Genomic DNA, 19,861 nt, shown 5'->3' with positions numbered 1-19,861 from the left:
ACATTGGCTCTGTTATAAAATACATTACAGTATACATCCAGGTGTTAGAAATCTTCGTGTTTTACCTGATGCACTCCCCCTCCATGAATCCTATGGTTCTCTTTCAGAGGACACGTCGCCCTCTGCTCCACTGCTTGCACTGGGATCATCCTTACTCCGAGGGACGCTCTTCTCTCGGCTGGACTCTGAGGGCCCTTTGGCTCTTGTCTTCTCTTTTCTTTGTTGCTGTTTTTCAAGCTTTGCAAGCTGTTAAGAAAAAGACATAGTTAAGAGTGCCCTGATGTATACATCTCATCTAGTGAAACCAAAATCTGGCAAACAAATCTAGCAGCCCAAATTTGGCTACTGCTCTTATGAGAATACAGTTATTTCCATTTATTAAATTAAACTCATACTTTACTACTAATTTCCTATCATCCTCACAACTTTTGAACAATGTCTTAAAATGATCAGGGCCTAACCGCTAAGAGAAGTAGTCACGTGGAAGTGCAAAAATATTTAACTATACATTGGCATGGTTTTGGCAGGTCAGAAACGGAGCACCTTAATTTAACCCACTCAGTACCACTAGATTCATAAGTTTCTACAATTCAAGTGCTTGGGTTGGTTCGTTAGATCCTGTCCTATTTCTAGAATTCCAGCACGGAACCTCATGGAAATTTATGAAAGCACCTAAACTCCCCCTCAGACTCTAGCAGTGATGTCCGTGGCCCCCCTCCCCCAGACCTCAGCAGGGATGTCTGCACCACCCCTCCCCCCAGAACTCGGCAGTGGTCAAGTTTATAGATCCAGTGTGATGCGACTGGTATTTATGACATTTCATATGTTGGAAGCATATATTTATTTTTCAGTTTAGAACTAGTGTAACATAAAACTAATCTAACTCTGTAAAAGCATTATACTATATATTTTGTCCTGATCTCAGGTAACAGCTTGTTTTTGAGCCCTGAGCTGCATTTACAGTTCCAGCAGCTTCAGAGATGAAATCTCTCAGAATTCTTTGATGGCTCAGTGCCTGCATAGAGCTTAATCTGGTGATTTGCATTGTTCAATTTACACCCAGCAATGTACAATAACTTGATGTAGGAAAAATAAACTTTTCTACATAATTTTAGGAGTTTAGTTTAAAGGCAATCTGTCAGCTATTATCTGTGTTCCAAATTGCTGACACTATTACGCATAGCTGTTAGAACAATGAGACACATGGTACCTTTCATATACCTAGCTGTGCTTCCTGAATGTAAAAAAATATTTTATTCTCTGGTACAAGGAGTCTTTCCCAAGCTCCTGAACAGCTACAAGCAGGAATGTCTTCTCTCTTCCCTCTCCCTACTTGACTAACACCTAGAAGTGTAGAACTTTGGGGCTCAGGAAAGCCTTTTTGACTCTTCATACTATATAATAAAAGTATTTTTATATGTCATATGCCTTTGGAATACAGTCCAAAAACATTAGAAACCACTCTCTGGCAATAGCCGAGCAAAGTTGCCGGGCTGTTGGGTGAGAAATGGGGGCCTGGTTTCCACTACTTCCGAATGCATACATGAAACACACATATTATATATATATATATATAGACACACACATACACGCATGCATTTTTTTATAGCTAATTAAAACCAAATGCCAAGACATGGTTTTTCCAAAACTATTTAATCTCTGATTGTTGTAATTTTTTTTCTGTTTTCTGAACATTTTCTTAAGAACACTTAAGCCTATCTCACACAAAGGGTGAATCTGTGAAAGACAGTTTACACAAAGCAATCTGTGAATTTTTTGCGAACGACTGACGATTTGAGAACATGTTCAAAGATCACAATGAACGATTTCTCGCTCGTCGCTTGATCATTCACTGTTTACACGAGCCGATTATCGATCAAATGATCGTTATTGCGAAAATTCAAACGATAACTGTTCCATGTAAACGCACCATTACTTCTGCCACTCTATATTCCTCAAGTTAGTATGGTTACAACCGTACACAATTTGTGTAATTTTTATTTTATTTTACTACTTAAAAAAATTAAAACATAAAAAGTTTTGTGGTCTATGGGGCTATTTGAGGGCTAATTTTTTTTGCGTTTTTTTTATTGCATATATGCGACTTTTAAACATTTATTATTAGAGCAATTTATTTTTATATAAAAAAATGTAAAGTTATGCACCTGGGTACTAATAACCCCCATCATATGTCCTATAGAAAGAGATATTTGGTGCGGCCTCATCTGGAATATGCTGTTCAGTTTTAGAGCCCGATTTATAGAAAGGATGTCCTAGAGCTGAAAAAGTTACAAAGGCGGCAACTACACTAATAAGGGGAATGGAGCATCTTAGTTATGACAAAAAAAAACTAATAGAATTAAATTTGTTTAGTCTCGAGAGGAGACGTTTAGTGGTAGATATTAATTTATTTAAATAAATAAATATACAAATGGCCCTTAAAAGAAATCTGGGGAAAAGATGTTCCAGGTAAAACTCCCTCATAGGACAAGAGGGCACTGCCTCCGCCTAGAGAAAAAAAAGGTTCAATCTCCAGGGCGACAAGTCTTCTTTACCATGAGAACTGTGACTCTGTGGAACAGTCTACCCCAGGATCTGCTCACAGCAAGAACAGTAGAGGGCTTCATAATAGGCTTAGACAAGTTCTTAGACCAAAATACCATTAATGCATAATTAATGCATGCATCCCCTATCCTGTATCCATCTCCTCCTTGTATATCCCCCTTCCCTGCATCCATCTCCTCCTTGTATATCCCGCTTCCCTGTATCCATCTCCTCCTGGTATATCCCCCTTCCCTGTATCCATCTCCTCCTTGTATATCCCCCTTCCCTCCATCCATCCTTTTCCTCCATCCATCCGTTCTTACAAACTTGAATAAGTATAGAATGTATCCATCATCCATCCCCTCCTTGGATGAACTTGATAGACGCGTCATTTTTAACCGTACTAAGTAACTACGTAATATGTAATATAGAATATGTAAAATGTTTTTTAATAGTGACCTTCAATAATATCTTGGATTTAATGCCAGGAATCGAAAATTAATGTGCATTATATATCCTTGTATTTAAGCTGCAGACCAATGTCCTTTTTTTCCCCTCATCATATACTCTTGTTCTTTAATCAATTTTAACATGCATTTCCGCTTCTCTACGCCCACATAATCAAGAACTGGAATTAAATGTACAGATGCAGTCTGAATTTCCCATACCAATGGGAATATAGCGCCAGTGATTGTGTTTCTCCATGTGGAAAAAAGATCTTTAACCTGTTCACTACACCAGCGGTGCATACCTAAATATACTGTGGCTACAACAACAAAGGCAATACTCACTGTTAGTAAGTTACAGGTTAAAAACTCTGAAGAGTAAAGTGCTAAAGTACTATAACTGGACAAATTATTGTTATAATGCACAAGGGTAACAGCTGACCCTCCAGAAGAATTTTTGTTTCTTAAAGTGAATCTATCACCTAAATTTGTTTTTACCGATTAGTGTCAGATACTTGAATATGCTTTTTTTTTTATTTATTTTTTTAAGTGATTTGTGATACTCCGTTACTCTGTGTGCATATACCCTTAGGCTATGTTCACACACCATATATTTTCGTAAATATACGGAAATATAAGTGCCATTGCTGCCTAGGAATCCCGGCCAGAGAGTATACACATAGCATATGCTCGGGCGGATGCACCCGCATCAGAACTCTGCAGTACCGTCTGGGATGATCTTTTCAGAGACCAGCCGTTCCGTGACCTGGCCGGGTCACGGAACGGCCGGTCTCTAACTGTGTGTGCACATAGCCTTAAAGTGTAACTGTCGCTTCAGGTGACATCTCAGGATAAGCTTGTCCTGTGTATGTGCATGAGCAGCAATATTTCTGTCCAATGTATTAATGACATTCTCTCTCCTGGTTATCACTTTGCAAACTCTTCAGAGGCTCCAAGACGAGCACTGAGTAGACTGGTGAATCTAGTGTTTTCTTCCAACAAATAACCTGCAAACTGAGTGTCTGCTTGTTTCCACTTCCTGATCACTCACCCCCTCATGGGTTTGTATGGCCAACGTAGTCCTGTGCTTACTCTGCTGTATATGGCTTTCCCTTAGTGATGAACATATAAGACGTAAAAAGCTCTATAATGGAGTTTCTTATAGATGTTTGTGCTGTTTATTTCTGCAAAGCTCTATGAAATGCCATCTACACTTTAAACTGCACTGTAATATCCTTTTCCAGAACCCCGAACACAGTACCATAAGCTATGAGACTTTAATCCTAAGCAGTTCATTCTTTTAATTGGCTTAAAAACTCATTTGTACGGTAAAGTGCAATGTAAACAGCTAATTCCCATTATGGAACTGGAAAAGCTGTTGACTGTCTTCTCTAAACAGAACTGTAATAAAATGAAAGCAATGCATCATGGAGAGGGCAAACAATTATATAAAAAGGGTCTTCATTACCAGACAGCAGTGTGAGATACATCAGAAGCTACAGCAGAGGTATGGCAATCTAAATATTTAACTGGGATATATATATATATATATATATATATATATATATATATATAGTTATATTGGTAGGATCTTAGGGCCTGTACACACTATGGAATCTGCACTGAAATTCTGCTCGGAAACCCTGCCCGCAGACTCTGTGCCAAATCCCTCTCTTTCAATGGGAGGACTTGTACGCCTCCACTCTCCGCTCAAAGAATTTACAAAGAACGGCGGCAGACGAGGCCTCCCATTGAAAGAGATAGCAGGCAGGATCCGGGGTTCCGAGCAGAATTTTTCTGCCGATTCCTTAGTGTGAACGGGCCCTAAGAGTGCAAACTGCAATGTTATGTGCAAACTGTAATTGGAATTGTTTTCCATATGAAATGTTAAGTGATTGGGCTAATGAGAAGCAGACTTCCTATTATCACCTATATCACCTTTGTCATTTTATCGATTAGATGTGGTTGGTACTAGTAATGAGCAAATAGTACGCTATTCGATTGCGTTCGAATATTTAATATATCAATAACGCAGTAAAAATTCGATTCAAACTCCCACCCCCCTGGCGTTTTTTTCCAGCCAATAAACATGCAGGGGGGAGGGACAGGCGCTAGGAATAGGCAGGACTTTGAAAAAACTTCTAACTGTGATTGGCTGGCTAAACTATGTCACTTTCTGAATATAAGAATAGGTGTTTTCAGATTTGTGTCACTTGCTGGTTGGAGCTAGAGAGGGGGAGGCTGTATACAAGGAAGAGAATGCTTTTTGGTTGAAATTAGGTAGGAAGGGACCCCCAAAAGCCCTTGTTAGGGCTAAAACTATAAAAATGACAGATTTAGAAGGTGTTGTGAGACATCCAGTGTTTTCAGACATCTAGTGTATACGGCTGTATACTGTGATTGTGGGATAATACCTGTTATCTTGCTACTACTGATTTGCGCAGTCTGCATCCTGTAAAGAAGTTGAACGGCTCTTCCATTTTATTATTGTAAAAAACAATTATATATCCGGTATACAGCTGTATACTGTGATTGCGGGATGTTCACTATTCACTAGTGTTAGATGCACCCAGGCATGCTTCCCTTGCTGTCCTATATGCATCCAGAGGTGTTGGCATCATTTCCTGAGGTTTTATTGTGCACTTGGTGACCTCCTAGTGGTCGAATATTGATTTCCACGTCCCAAGTTTTTTTTCTCCCATAGACTATAATAGGATTCGATTTGCGTTCAAATATGTGAATATCGGGAGCTATTCGAATCGAATTTCGAGTTATTGAATATTTCACTATAGGCTCATTTCTAGTTGGTACCACTATTGTCAGTCTTTAGTATTGTGATCCAGTTATTTTAGGCTACATAACAATATAAACATGTAACTCCATTCAAAACCTACAAAGTCATTAGTTTCATTCTCTACAACATCTTATTTATTCCCAACAACAACTTTGTGACTGCTCGCCTGATCCATCTATGGATCCAGAAACTCTGATGTCATTGTCCATAACCCTTGGCTGGAGAGCACAGGAGATACGGTCTCAAAAATAAAAGCCAGGAGAACTTCAAAAGCCCATGTTATAGGATTGCATGACATTTTATGGGATAGGAGATGACCCCCACCAATACAGCATAAAGTTTCAGTTTACTGTAAGCTTCCATAAACGTAGATATTTTTGTTTTGCTCCTAAGAGCCCATTCATTGTTTAGGTAAAGCAATACATCCAAGAAATGCCTTGTAACATCTTAATACTTACTAAAAATAAACATCCTCTATCAATAATACATCTAAAATCCACTAAATGGGAGATGTAAAAGGACAATATATGTGCAGTTTTCTTCGATCCAAGCAGGAAAAAATTGCCTTCTCGGTTATCTTTGTAACTAGGGCACTAAAATACAAATCTTTATTGGGTTGTAAATTATACCTGAATGACAAAAATAATAACAGCTGGTAGAACAAGGGAACACTCAAATGGTTCAATCAATTATATGAGGAAAATACTTGTAGTATGCCATTAAAGATGTTGGGCTGCCATAATGCATTACTATAACATGTGCTGATTCTTTCTGGTAATCTGTTGTTACGCACCCTTATAATGTAGTTATTGAAATATTTACACTTCCTTTTAAATAAGATAATATGTATACGTGTCTGAAACTGAGGCTGAAAATCTTTTAAAGCTTACATATAATTAGATTTGTGCAGACAACTAAATAGTGAAATTAACCTCTGAAGGACACATGCCGTATGGGTACGTCATGGAATCCTGTCACTTAAAGGAGAAGTTCTGCGAAAATTTTTATTAAAGTATTGTATTGCCCCCCAAAAGTTATACAAATCACTAATATACACTTAATACGGGAAATGCTTACAAAATTGCTTTTTTCCCTGCATTTACTACTGCATCAAGGCTTCACTTCCTAGATAAAATGGTGATGTCACTTCTTGGATAAAATGGTAATGTCACGACCCGACTCACAGAGCTGTGTGGGCTGTGGCTGCTGGAAAGGATGATGGCAGGGGACACTGAGGGACACAGGGCACTGGAGGGACACTGAGCATCCCCCTGCCATCATCCTCTCCAGCAGCCACAGCCCGCACAGCTCTGGGAGTTGGATCGTGACATCACCATTTTATACAGAAAGTGAAGCCTTGATGCAGTAGTAAGTGCAGGGAAAAAAAACACTTTATGAGCATTTCCAATAATAAGTGTACATTGGTGATTTGCATAACTTTTTTTTTGGGGGGGGGGGCAATACAATTCTTTAATAAAAATTTTCACCAGACTTCTCCTTTAAGGACCCATGCCGTACCCGTACATCATGGAGTCCACTGGTGCTTTGAAGTGAGCTCAGGAGCTAAGCTCACTTCAAAGCATGTGGGGATCGGCTGCTATATGCAGCCAGGTCCTCACTTTTAAAGCTGACTGTGCCACCAGGCCCAGGTTGAAGCACTGGAGGTGGGCCGAGCCACCCCCAGTGGGAAGAAACTCCAGCCCCTGCATGACGTGACTCCATTAGAATCAATGGAACCCACTATGGGTGGGTCGGGCCGCCTCTAGTGCTTCAGCCTGGGCCTGGTGGTACAGTCACTTTAATGACTGTCCGCCGCGATCGTGCGGCCACCCGCCATTAACCCCTGCACTTACATCAGTGGCAGGAGCTGTGCTCCTGTCACTGACCGATCGGGATTCCTGCAGTGTGACTGCAGGGGTTCCGATCGTTGTATCTGACTGCTGGAGGTCTCTTACCTTCCTCCCGGCAGTCAGATCGGCGATCACTGTAGAGGCAGTCTGCACAGGCAGGCTCTATGCAATGATTGCAGATAACAGTGATCAGTGCTATGCTATGGCATAGCAATGATCAGTGTAAGAAACCCAATATAAAAATGTTAAAGTCCCCTAAGGGGACATAAGTGTAAGAAAAAAAAAAAACTTAAAAGTTTTAAAAAACACACCATAGCTCCTCCCCCAATATAAGTTTAAATCACCCCCCTTTCCTATTTTATAAATAAAACACATAAAAATTAATAAACATATAACATTCCGTAGCATGCGTAATCATCCGATATAATAAAATAAAACAATATTGTTCCCACACGGTGAGCGGCGTAAACAAAAAGCAGTATGGTATGGTAGACCAAAAGGCCTTTACAAAGTCCACCTGTTCCTGAAAAAAACAAGCCCTTACATGGCCCTGTAGCTGGAAAAATAAAAGAGTTATGGGTCTTTGAAGACAAGGAGGAAAAAAGGAAAACGCTAAATTGAAAATGGTCCCGGTCCTCAAGGCCATTTTGGGCTCCACCCTTAAGGGGTTGATCGGTTACTCCAGCAAAACTTTTTTTTTTTCTTCAAATCAACTGGTACCACAAAGTTATACAGATGTGTAAATTACTTCTTTGTAAAAATCTCAAACCTTTCTGCTTTCTGCTGCCTCCTTTGTGTCCAGAGCAGGAGAGGTTTTCTATACATGTAATTTTAATAAAGAAAACATCTTCAAGTTATCCTGACACTGGTATGAGGTTACTGCATGAACCTTATTCCATCTCCAGTACTTGGCTCTACCTTGGGTGAAAGCGCTACTGAAACCACGACTTTCCTCTCGTTTACTGCCAGTTCTACAGTCGAAACCAAAGTTGGTCCTTTCGAAAGATGGTAGCAGCTTCCCGTTTGATATAATATAAGGCAATATTTTTGAGTTGTGCCTGCTGTACGACCCTTTTAGGTGAGCTGCTTCTCGCACTACCATACCCACATTGTCGTAACAGCACATTAAAAACATAATATATGAACTTTTTGCGTAAGATACAAAGGTAATGTAATATTTTTAACTTTATGCTTTTCATCTTCAAACTTTTGCATGCTGTTGTATTTAGACTGCATGGAATTCTCATGAACCACCCAATTTGTCTGCTAACATTCAGTTTCTGTCAGAAATTAAGTTTTGCGTGAAATTCTTTATTCATTTTACTCATTTTATTAATTTCCCACTTTTTATGTTATACTGTCTGGGTATAACACTACTGGACACTTTGTAAATCAATTGGAATGGTCTGCGTCTATGACTCAAAGGCTTACACTAAAGCTCCACGGCTCTGGTTTATGTTGCACGTTTACAAGTGTTTATAATGTGATCATTTTGTACATGACAAACATATTACTAATGTAAACTTCATCCATAATGTATATTTAAGGCTGTGCTTGCTTACATATATATCTCCACTACTAATGATATAATATAAAACAGAAGTTTTTCATGTTGCTTCTATACAAGTACATGAAATAATTGTCTTTCTTTGCTCAATCGCTTTGTCATCAGAAAGTGATAAAGGTGGTATCTAAGGGTATGTTCACATCTCGTTTTTCTCCACACGTCGGGCTACACGTCAGGAATCATAGAAAAAAGGATGCGGACGTGCACCCGATGGCCACATTGACTTTAATGAGCAGGACGGAGTCATTATGTGACTGTGTTCTGTTCATTTGCGGGACGTATACTGCTTTTGTGCAGGACTCAAAAGCGCAGTCGACCACGCTTTTGAGTCCTGCACAAAGGCAGTGTACGTCCCGCAAATGAGCAGAACACAGTCACATAATGACTCCGTCCTGCTCATTAAAGTCAATGTGGCCGTCAGCCGCACGTCGGGCTGCACGTCCGCATCCTTTTTCCACTGATTCCTGACGTGTAGCCCGACGCGTGGAGAAAAACGAGATGTGAACATACCCTAATTCATGTAAGAATTCTGAGGAAAACTGCAAGCTACTGGTAATACTGCATAGATGAAATGGTGGTTGAACATTATTAACTGTGCTGACCTGTTAGCAGAAGCATGGGTGTAAATGAGCACATAACTTAATAGGGTCGGTCATAATGATTCCAGGCAATAGTCCCCTTCATCAGCAAGATATAAACCTTTTAGTTAAAATGCAAATAAGGATTAAGCCACCTGGTCTGCTTGCATCCACCTACCGTTTGATTTACAACCACTAGATAAAGAGGGTATGGGCTGGCTTCTCCTGGGCTCTTGCCATACTGGGGATGGCTCAACTGGGTTATCTGGTTTTAATATATTGCTGCTATTACATAGAAAACAAAAAAGAGCCTATGATTCTCTCTGCGCTCTCCTGGTGTCCTCCTGGGGTCACCAGTGTCCCCTGCTGATCAAAGCCACCTCCACTTCCAAGATAAACTCGCCTTGAGTGACAGCCCTCTCAGCCAATCACTGGCCACGGTGCTGTCCTGTCTTGGTCAGTGATTGGTTGAGTCTGCTGTCACTCCTGAGACCAGTTTATCTCAGAAGTGGAGGTGGCTAAAATACGGTAGGATGACATCAGGAGAGATAATCATAGGCAATTTTTTTCTGTTTTATATGTAACAGCAGCAATATATTAAAAGTTACCTTATGGCGGATAACCCCTTTAATGGCAAAGTGGCTTTTATCTCAGTGATGTGAAGTAACATCATTGATATAATATCGATGATGTTACTAGGCCGCACAAAGGATTTCATCTGATTAAAGTGATGAGCGAGTGTTTCCTCATTGGCTGATCGATGGCTCTGGAGGAGGAAGGAGCCGGCGCACACAGCATCCTCCGGTGTCTATGCCGGCTTCTTCCCCAGCAGAGCAGCGCGTCTTCAGTCTCCTGCGGGCCGTGCGCGATGACATCATTTCATCGCGCGCCGCCTGCAGGAGAAGACCGGCACAGAGGACCTGGGACATAAGAGGACGTGGGAGAGAAGAGGACCTGGACAGCGTGGGAACGGAGGTAAGGTGAGTGGGATGTTTATTTTTTTTATTTGGGGGTTAAATAGGCTACCAGGGACATGACAGATGGGGGTTAACTAGTCCACCAGGGACATGACTGATGGGGGTTAACTAGTCCACCAGGGACATGACTGATAGGGGTTAACTAGTCCACCAGGGACATGCCTGATGGGGGTTAACTAGTCCACCAGGGACATGACTGATGGGGGTTAACTAGTCCACCAGGGACATGACTGATGGGGGTTAACTAGTCCACCAGGGACATGACTGATGGGGGTTAACTAGTCCACCAGGGACATGACTGATGGGGGTTAACTAGTCCACCAGGGACATGACTGATGGGGGTTAACTAGTCCACCAGGGACATGACTGATGGGGGATAACTAGTCCACCAGGGACATGACTGATGGGGGTTAACTAGTCCACCAGGGACATGACTGATGGGGGTTATTTAGGCTACCAGGGACATGACTGATGGGGGTTAACTAGTCCACCAGGGACATGACTGATGGGGGTTAACTAGTCCACCAGGGACATGACTGATGGGGGTTATTTAGGCTACCAGGGACATGACTGATGGGGGTTAACTAGTCCACCAGGGACATGACTGATGGGGGTTAACTAGTCCACCAGGGACATGACTGATGGGGGTTAACTAGTCCACCAGGGACATGACTGATGGGGGTTATTTAGGCTACCAGGGACATGACTGATGGGGGTTATTTAGGCTACCAGGGACATGACTGATAGGGGGTTATTTAGGCTACCAGGCTACCAGGGACATGACTTGGCTAGACTAGACTACAAGGGGCATCACTGGGGGTTAACTACAATAGCAGGGGCATCACTGGGGATTAACTACAATAGCAGGGGCACTAGGGGAACAATACTTTGCCCTGGGTGCTGCAAACCCACGCTACTAATTGCCGCGCATGGTATGCGGCCCTCGAATGATTTTATTAATGCCCGACCGGCCCTCGACATGGAAAAGGTTCCCCACCCCTGCTTTAGGACAAAAGAGCCTTGCATGGTGAGCCCTGAGGTTTGGTAAAGTGGCATAGCTTTCCACAGGGTCTGGCCATGTCAATGGAACTGAACAGAAAAATTCCATGTTCCTACCTTTCAACGGGAACAGTGCGTGCTATGAGAGGATGGCTTTGGTATATGAATATGTGAGTACTGGGTATGTGTGTTATTGGGAATATGTATGTTCTGATGTAAATTTCTATTAGACATTGGTTACAATGGCGTCAATCAAGCTGAGCAGCACCTTTCCAATACCTTATACCAGCAGCTGAAACCTATGGTCTATAGCAGTGATTTTCAACTTTTTTTGAGCCGCGGCACAGGTTGAAAATCACTGGTCTATAGGGACCTTTAGATTTTGTTTTGGAGCTCCAGTACATAGTTAATAGATTGTGTTTATGGGCCCTTCTCTGTAATATACAGTACAGTGCACAGCTTCAATGTCTATAGGGTTGGTAAATTGGGCTTATGTAATGTATAGTGTGGTCACATGTTAAAGTTATGCTTGGTTGCCTGGAAAAGATTGAAGCTTGAAAATAAAATGTCATTATTGAAAATCTAGTGTACTGTAACTATACATTCAAAACAAGGTTAGATGTGGAAGCACACCGTCTATAGTTACACAGAGCAGAGTCAAGTTGTATATTACTGGGACGTACTGAAAACAGAGCACTCGAGTAGCCGCAGTGTGAAAAGAGACAGGAGAGCAAGGACCAACAGTTCTAATAAATAATATGAAGTAGTTGGTTATTGTGGAGACAGATTTTTGGCTTCTCTTCAAACATTACAACCCCCCCCCCCCTTACATTTTTAAATTTACATTATACAGAGTACATTACTGTGCACAGTGAGGGATGTTCCCTCAGTTACAAAATGATTTTATTAAAGAAAACAACCAACCTAGTTCAACTTGTCAAAGCAAACCATTCCCCTTGTATTAATTGATATTAAAGGTAACCAATTATCTGAGTGTGAGTTGGTCCCAGTACCTTATAGCTGCCGGACACAGCTCTCACAGCTTGGGCTGCCACTCAGGTGGCTGGGAAGAGGATGGAGGCAGCGTGACTACATGACACCATGACGGACAATTAAAAATCTAAATTTTTAAATTGCTGCCCTGCCCAAGACTGCTGGGCTCAGAGTCGGAGTGCCGTGTCTGGCAGCTGAATGGGACTGAGGCCAACTCACACAAGGTGATTGGTTCCCTTTACTGGCCTTATTTTATGTACCCCAATAGCAATAAGGAGAAACTGGGATAACCCTATGGCGCTGTTTTTGTTCATTAAAAAAATTGTTGTACAAGTTATTTTTTTCTTCATATGGTTATTTTACTCAACCAAGCCTCTTTCACTAAGTCCAGAGAGGAGTTGCATATTACCTGAAAAATAAGCTTATTTTTTATTCTTTATTTAACTTTAAGAGTAGGTTTTTGGTTTGTATTTTAGCCAATACCAGGAGTGGGTCAAAAAGACAGAAAAAGGCGCAAATCTTTTATTATAGTTTTCCTCTTTGTCTGTTCCACTTCTGGTTGTGGCTAAATTGCTAATGAAAATTCTGATCACACACAGTACAAATTTCGTTTTTTGTATTCTGGTAAATGACTTATTGAACACTCTTTGTATACTGCTCACTGGACTCCTAGGGCCAGAATGAGCAGAGATTACCCTATCATTTTAAGATCTTTTTGGAAGGTTTTAATAGTAGTTTGAAATTATGAGCCATTGTCCTGGAAAACCTGAGTAAAGGGGAGAGAGTAAGTGTGAAACATCTGAGTGAGTACTTGGACATAGAAATTAGATCTGCCCATAAAGGTGGTGGTGGTGGGGTAATTGTAGTGCAGGATTGCGCTGTTTGTCAGCACAAAGCCCTCCACATTCTGGTAGATGTAGATTATTATGATGTTTTGAATAGTGCGCCCCAAACATGTTGTCTGTGTTGGCTTTTACAATAAAAGTTGTGGATTTTATCCATCTGGTTTCCTATGGATCCAGCACCAAGATAACAAATTGGTTTTGTTTTCTCTGTTCATTGTTCATGAGAACAAAACTCAAACAACATCAGCGGAATTGCAGGTCTTATTCCATTTCACAGCCGCAGCCAGAACCTTATCTGTTCCAGAACAAAGGGTCAAGCAGTGATGTTCCATTACGCTTAACCCCTATTTCCCCTGACATCATCTATAGGTGAAACTAGGAAGAACGAATCCAACAGCATCCAATCTTTAAAGATTGGATGCTGTTGGTTTCCTTTTTTCTATATGTGTATCCACTTACTGAACTAGTGGTCCCCAAAGTGCATCCTACATCGAGCTATTCAAGGACTGTCTAGTGCTGCCGGAGCCAACTTCATTCTGATCATCTATAGATGGTTGGTCAGGAGATCCCCTTATACGAATGGCCAGACCTACAGCCAAGAATAGTATAAGGTGTATGAAGAACTTTACTCCTAAGATGATTAAAGTGACACTGTCACCCCCTTATTGCATTCTGACTTCTCTACCCAGGTGTAATGGGTAAATTTAGCAGTTTTCATACCTTATTTTATATCATACGTCATGGTGCTTGTTCAAGTAAAAAGTGTCCTTTTATCAACTGCAGATTGTGCTAAGTGGGCCCCGCCCCTCCATGATGGCATCATCACATAGGCCCCGCCCCCTCGACGCCCATTCAGGCTATAAATTTACGGCTAGTTTGCATCCAAAATTAATAAAAATATATACATTACCTTTTTACAGGCACAACTGCCCCTGAGCAGGTCTGACAGATAAGAAATACTTTATCATGCATACATTAGCTATTTAGCTTAGAAACAGGTATAACTGCTGCTAGCATTTGCATCACTGGAAGCTATTGGCAGTTTTTCATATTTGTTGCTGCCAAATGTTTACAGCTGAATATGAAAAACATATTTTGCCTGTATCTTTGATCTGTATTGCATGACAATGCATCTATTAGCTGGTCTACAGTATTGTTCCTCGAAAGAAATTTGATCTGAGTAGCCATAAAGGTCCCCATACACCTTGGGGGAGATTTATCAAACATAGTGTAAAGTGAAACTGGCTCAGTTGCCCCTAGCAACCAATCAGATTCCACTTTTCATTCCACACAGACTCTTTGGAAAATGAAAAGTGGAATCTAATTGGTTGCTATGGGCAACTGAGCCAGTTTCACTTTATACCATGTTTGATAAATCTCCCCCCTTATGTTTTTGTCGGCCGTTTCTGAAGGCTTGCAGTGGCTTCGGCCATTAGTATGAGGCTTTTCCGCTTGCCTATCAACAAATGATGCCGGTGGAGAGGGTTGGGGCGTGGTGGAAATCACTCCCCAATCCCTTTTATCTGGGAAATATAAGCCGCAACCAGAGAGGTCACTCTCCTCCCCATAGAGAATATACAAATTCTCAGCCGTGCCAAACGTTCCTGTGTATGGGTAGGACGGGCACCAGTTGGGAGAGGTTAGTTACTGCTGTTTCGCGACCTAAAAGCTATGTGCCATCACAATCTTACTCATCCGACAACAATGTTGTCACTGCAATGCAATAAAGAAGTACTGTGGATGTTTAAAGTGTAAAAGAAAAACGCAGCATATACGCAGCAGATGCGCAGCAGATTTGATGGTGCAGATTTTATGCTGTGTTCAGTTATTAAGATCTAATCTGCTGCGTATTTGCTGCGTATCGCAGCAGTAAATACGCAGCGTATCCGCCATGTGTGTTTGTACCCTTAAAGTGTTACTGTCGTTGAAATAAAAATCTGTTGTAAAGCACTGATAACTCCCCCTGACGTGTTGAAAGAAATACATTTATATTAGTGTCTAAACGACTGAATCAAACATATCCTGAGAGGCATCAAACAACTTCCTCTATGGTGTTGCACAGTACAGGCCATTGGTCACTATGTTTAACCCCCACACCCTGTTGAGAGGGCTGGATAGATGAAACTTGCATTTCGCTGAGTGCCTGAAATGGGTCTATGCACTAAAGTCTTAAGTCCATTATATCTTGCTGCTATTCATTCTTCTCATACGGGAATTGCTAGACAACAGAGATGAGTGCAACTCGAGTATGCTAGCATTAATCTCTTAGGCAGCTGTCACACACTGCAGTTTTTTGGATAAGCCACTGCTGGGATGGGGAACCTTTGGCTCACCAGCTGTTGCAAAACTACATTTCCCATCATACCTAAATAGCCAAAGCAAAGCTTGTATTATGGTCCTGTGGGGGTGTCCAGACCCTTCGACTTTGTCATGTGGTTGTGCAAAGTAAAGGACACCTGGCGCATGGAAGATTTCATGGCACAATATATACAACACTCACTTCTTCCGAACCTGGTACATCAGGGATCAGTTTACAGAAACTCATTAATTTAAAGGTATCTTAGCACCACGAATCCCTCTCCAGCACCCTTCATTCGAGGCCTTTGGCTCCTTCTTGTTTTACTTTGTCTGTCTTTGTTTGTGCAATGACACACATTTGTTTTGTTAATTTTATATGTGAAAATTTTACAAAATTGAGAATTTATAAAATATATATATTAGTTAGAAAATCTCAATAGGCAGCTTAATAGTTATAGAACTTGATTAGATTTCCCTTAATAAAACTAAAGTCACAGTGGCTTAATAAAGACATTAATTATAATGTATACATTTTAAGGGTGTGGAACTGTCTAAATGTACATACATTTTGGTGCTATGAATTAGCACCATACTTATTTTCACTTCAGTTACCTCTTCATCTCATGGATTTAAAATGAATTCTTATCAATTGAATGTCTAAACTATTTGTCAAGCGCAATAATTTCTCTCCCACTGCCTCCTACATCTGAGCTGTAACATACCAATCACTGCCGCCTCTCATAATCTTCACTTACCATACAGAGAGTACTACTTTTTCCACTGCAGTCCCAGGCATATTTACAAGCTAAATGGATGACAATTTAAAGGCTATGAGGCACAATTACTAAATATGCGCCCCTGGCCTACGCCACAGGGAAGGTGCAGATTGTGGCCTCCTCCGTGGCTTATGCCTGCTGTAACCCTTGCTAGCCTAATAAGGGGGCAGAGATAGAGCGGAATGGGAGGGGGCTTGGCCTCCTTCCGCACCTCATTTAACAAGTGTAAATTAGGCAAAAATTTACACCTTCTCTGGAGGTGCAGGTCCCACCAAGATATAAGTAATATATATATAAATATGTACACGATATATATATTTATCAGCTGCAATGCTTATAGAGCAGGGTGGTGGTTGGTAACCCAGACATCGATGAGAAGGTAAAGATGGGCATTTCTCTACCAGTTTGTTAAATGAAAGTATCTGCAAAAATGTTTAACTTGACAAGTACAAATATATCACTTCAGAGGGAATACCCTCTGATAGTACATCCTCTTTAACCATATTAACTATGTTACTATATACTATTGCACAGAAATATCTAGGTTTAGAAATGTAAAACCAGATTATGATGAGCACTGCTCTATGGCATATGCAAGCACTATGTCTATGCTATAAACCTTGACTTATTTACATTCTACTCCATGCACTTCCTTTTTGATTGACTCATCTGGAACATATATTCCTCTTATAAACAGTGACCTTAAGCAGCAGGATCCATAAATATATTCCACACAGCTGCCACTGCTTCATATTCATCTCTATTTGCTATGACACAATGGATTCACAATGCTTCATCAAACACCGGGGACATTTTGCATGTTCGCGTAACCTGTAGGCTACAGCTGGTGTTCCTTCACCATCACAGACCGGCGACAGAATGGGCTTTTAGTGCAGTGTCTGACCCAATAAGTTGCTGATTTGTCATCTGTTGATATCATCTGATTAACAGATGAGAAGTGCTCTGACTGCCAATAATACTAAGTCTACAACATGACACCAGCCATGAATGTTACACATTAGCATTCACATATGGAGAGTGCCACGCTCTGTATACCCCAGTGGGGGGAAGCCAGAGAAAATGTGATCACACTAAAACATGTAGCGTGCCAGAACATGGAGAACTAAAGGATTTACAACACTGAGATAATCAATGTTCACCCAACAGAAGAAAATACACTTTGACTTTGGTGGCCTAGATTCCTTCATGTAATATTCCAAGATTTGGCGTTTTCTCTACCCAGACCCCACAGGAAAAACTATCATGTTGTCATGTATTTACCTGGTTGCTCTGCAGTGCTGCAGAGGCAGAGGCAGGCTGACATTCCCATACACGCCCAGCCGGCTGATGCCGCAGATAAGCAGCCTATCAGAGGTAGGGGGCAGGAGCGAAGCTGTGCAGGAGCACAGAGCCAATCGCGAGCTGCCAGGCGCTTCATGCAAATCAGGGGCGGTGTATTTAAACAAGCAGCTGAGGCTCAATAGCTGCCAGTGATAGTTTTGCCTTGCTTACTACACCAGCATTACTCTGTGTTCTGACTCCCTGTATTCCTGACCTCTGCATTTGTTACCTGACTTTGGCTTGTTATCTGATTTTGTACCTCGCTCCTGACAGTGTTTCTGACCTTGGCCTGTTTATACGGTATTCCCTTTGTATTGTGATTTTGTACTGTTTTGCTATCTTGGATTTGACCTCTGGCTTGTTTTCTGACTGTGATTTTGGTTCTGATTTGTGGTTTATACGTACCTGGCTGGTTTGACTCGGACTGCTGACTTTTCTCCTTGTCTGGCCCTGCACTTAGTAGCGTAGGGACTGCCGTCCAGTTGGGGTCTGCTACCTAGGGCAGTACGTCCAAGTAGGTAGAGACAGTGGGCTGGGTTCAGTTAGGGCTCACTGTTCCCCTACGGACGTGACATTATCACTGGCCAACATTTACTGAGTTGCTCACTACCTTCCCAATGGATGCAATGACTGCAGTAGCTGAGCAAATGCAACGTCTCACTTATACAGTGCAGGATCTTGCACAAAGAGTGCAGCAGCAAGAGGTTTCCCAGACACATTATGTTGCTGTAACTCACGCTATCCCCGAAGAACCCCCAGTTCAGCTGCCTGGTAGGTTTAGTGGGGATAGAAAAAGTTTTTTGACCTTTCAGGAGGGCTGTAGATTGTATTTCCGTCTCCGTCCCCAGTCATCTGGTGATGAGGTCCAGAGAGTCGGTATTGTTGTTTCACTCCTGCACGGGCCACCTCAAGAGTGGGCCTTTTCGTTGTCTCCAGGTGCTCCTGAGTTGGTCTCGGTTGATGCCTTTTTTGCAGCTTTGGGCCTTTTGTATGATGACCCTGACAGGGCAGCTGTAGCGGAGACACACTTGACTACTCTGAGACAGGGTAAAAGGCCGGTTGAGGAGTATTGTTCTGAGTTTCGCCGGTGGTGTGTTCCGTCTGGGTGGAATGACCCGGCACTTAGATGCCAGTTTAGGTTGGGTTTAGCTGATCACCTGAAAGACTTGCTGGTTGCTTACCCTACCCCTGACACCCTTGATGAAGCTATGACTTTGGCTGTTAGATTGGACCGACGTTTTAGGGAGAGACATTGTGAGAGGTCTGAGACTCCACTCCCATGCACCACTGCTACTCCAGTTCCTGTTACTCCTGGTTTTACAGCTGAGCAGGTCGTGCAACTGGGGGCTTCTGCTACAGATCCTTCACGTGAACGCAGAACCTCCCGTCGTATCCAAGGTCGCTGTTACTACTGCGGAGGGGCTGACCATCTCATTGCTGAATGCACAAAGAAAAAGGTCAAGCCAGAGGGACTCCAGGGTCTAGGTGACTTGCAGGAAGGTCACCTAGGCCGTCAGGTATTTTCTGTTGTGTCAAAAAAGTTTTTGCTCCCTGTAAAGATTTCTTATTTATCTAAGTCTGTATCAGGGACAGCATTTGTTGATTCAGGGTCAGCATGCAATTTTGTGGATGCATCCTTTGCCAGGCGTGTGGGTCTTCCTTGTTTGCTTCTCCCTGATCCATTACGTGTAGTTGCTGTAGACTCCACGCCATTGGTTAAAGGAGCAATCCAGTACTGCACCCCTGAGATTGAGATGTTGGTGGGCTGTGTGCATTCAGAAAGATGTACCCTGTTGGTTATGGAGGGCTTATCTTCTGATGTGTTGTTGGGGTTACCATGGCTACAATGTCAT

At 41.9% G+C, this 19,861-nt stretch overlaps 1 protein-coding gene across 1 annotated transcript in view; it reads right to left on the bottom strand.

Annotated features, from left to right (window-relative positions):
* Positions 1-19,861, bottom strand: part of DTD1 (D-aminoacyl-tRNA deacylase 1) — a 96,757-nt gene that overhangs the window by 5,678 nt on the left and 71,218 nt on the right. Inside the window, exon 5 of the mRNA XM_069954338.1 lies at positions 66-246. Within this exon, the coding sequence (XP_069810439.1) occupies positions 91-246 (156 nt within the window). The 3' untranslated portion in view covers positions 66-90. The remainder of the gene's footprint in view (positions 1-65; positions 247-19,861) is intronic.

This window comes from Dendropsophus ebraccatus, chromosome 15 (assembly GCF_027789765.1).
Source record: "Dendropsophus ebraccatus isolate aDenEbr1 chromosome 15, aDenEbr1.pat, whole genome shotgun sequence".
NCBI lineage: Eukaryota > Metazoa > Chordata > Amphibia > Anura > Hylidae > Dendropsophus > Dendropsophus ebraccatus.
This window is presented reverse-complemented; position numbering and strand designations above follow the sequence as displayed.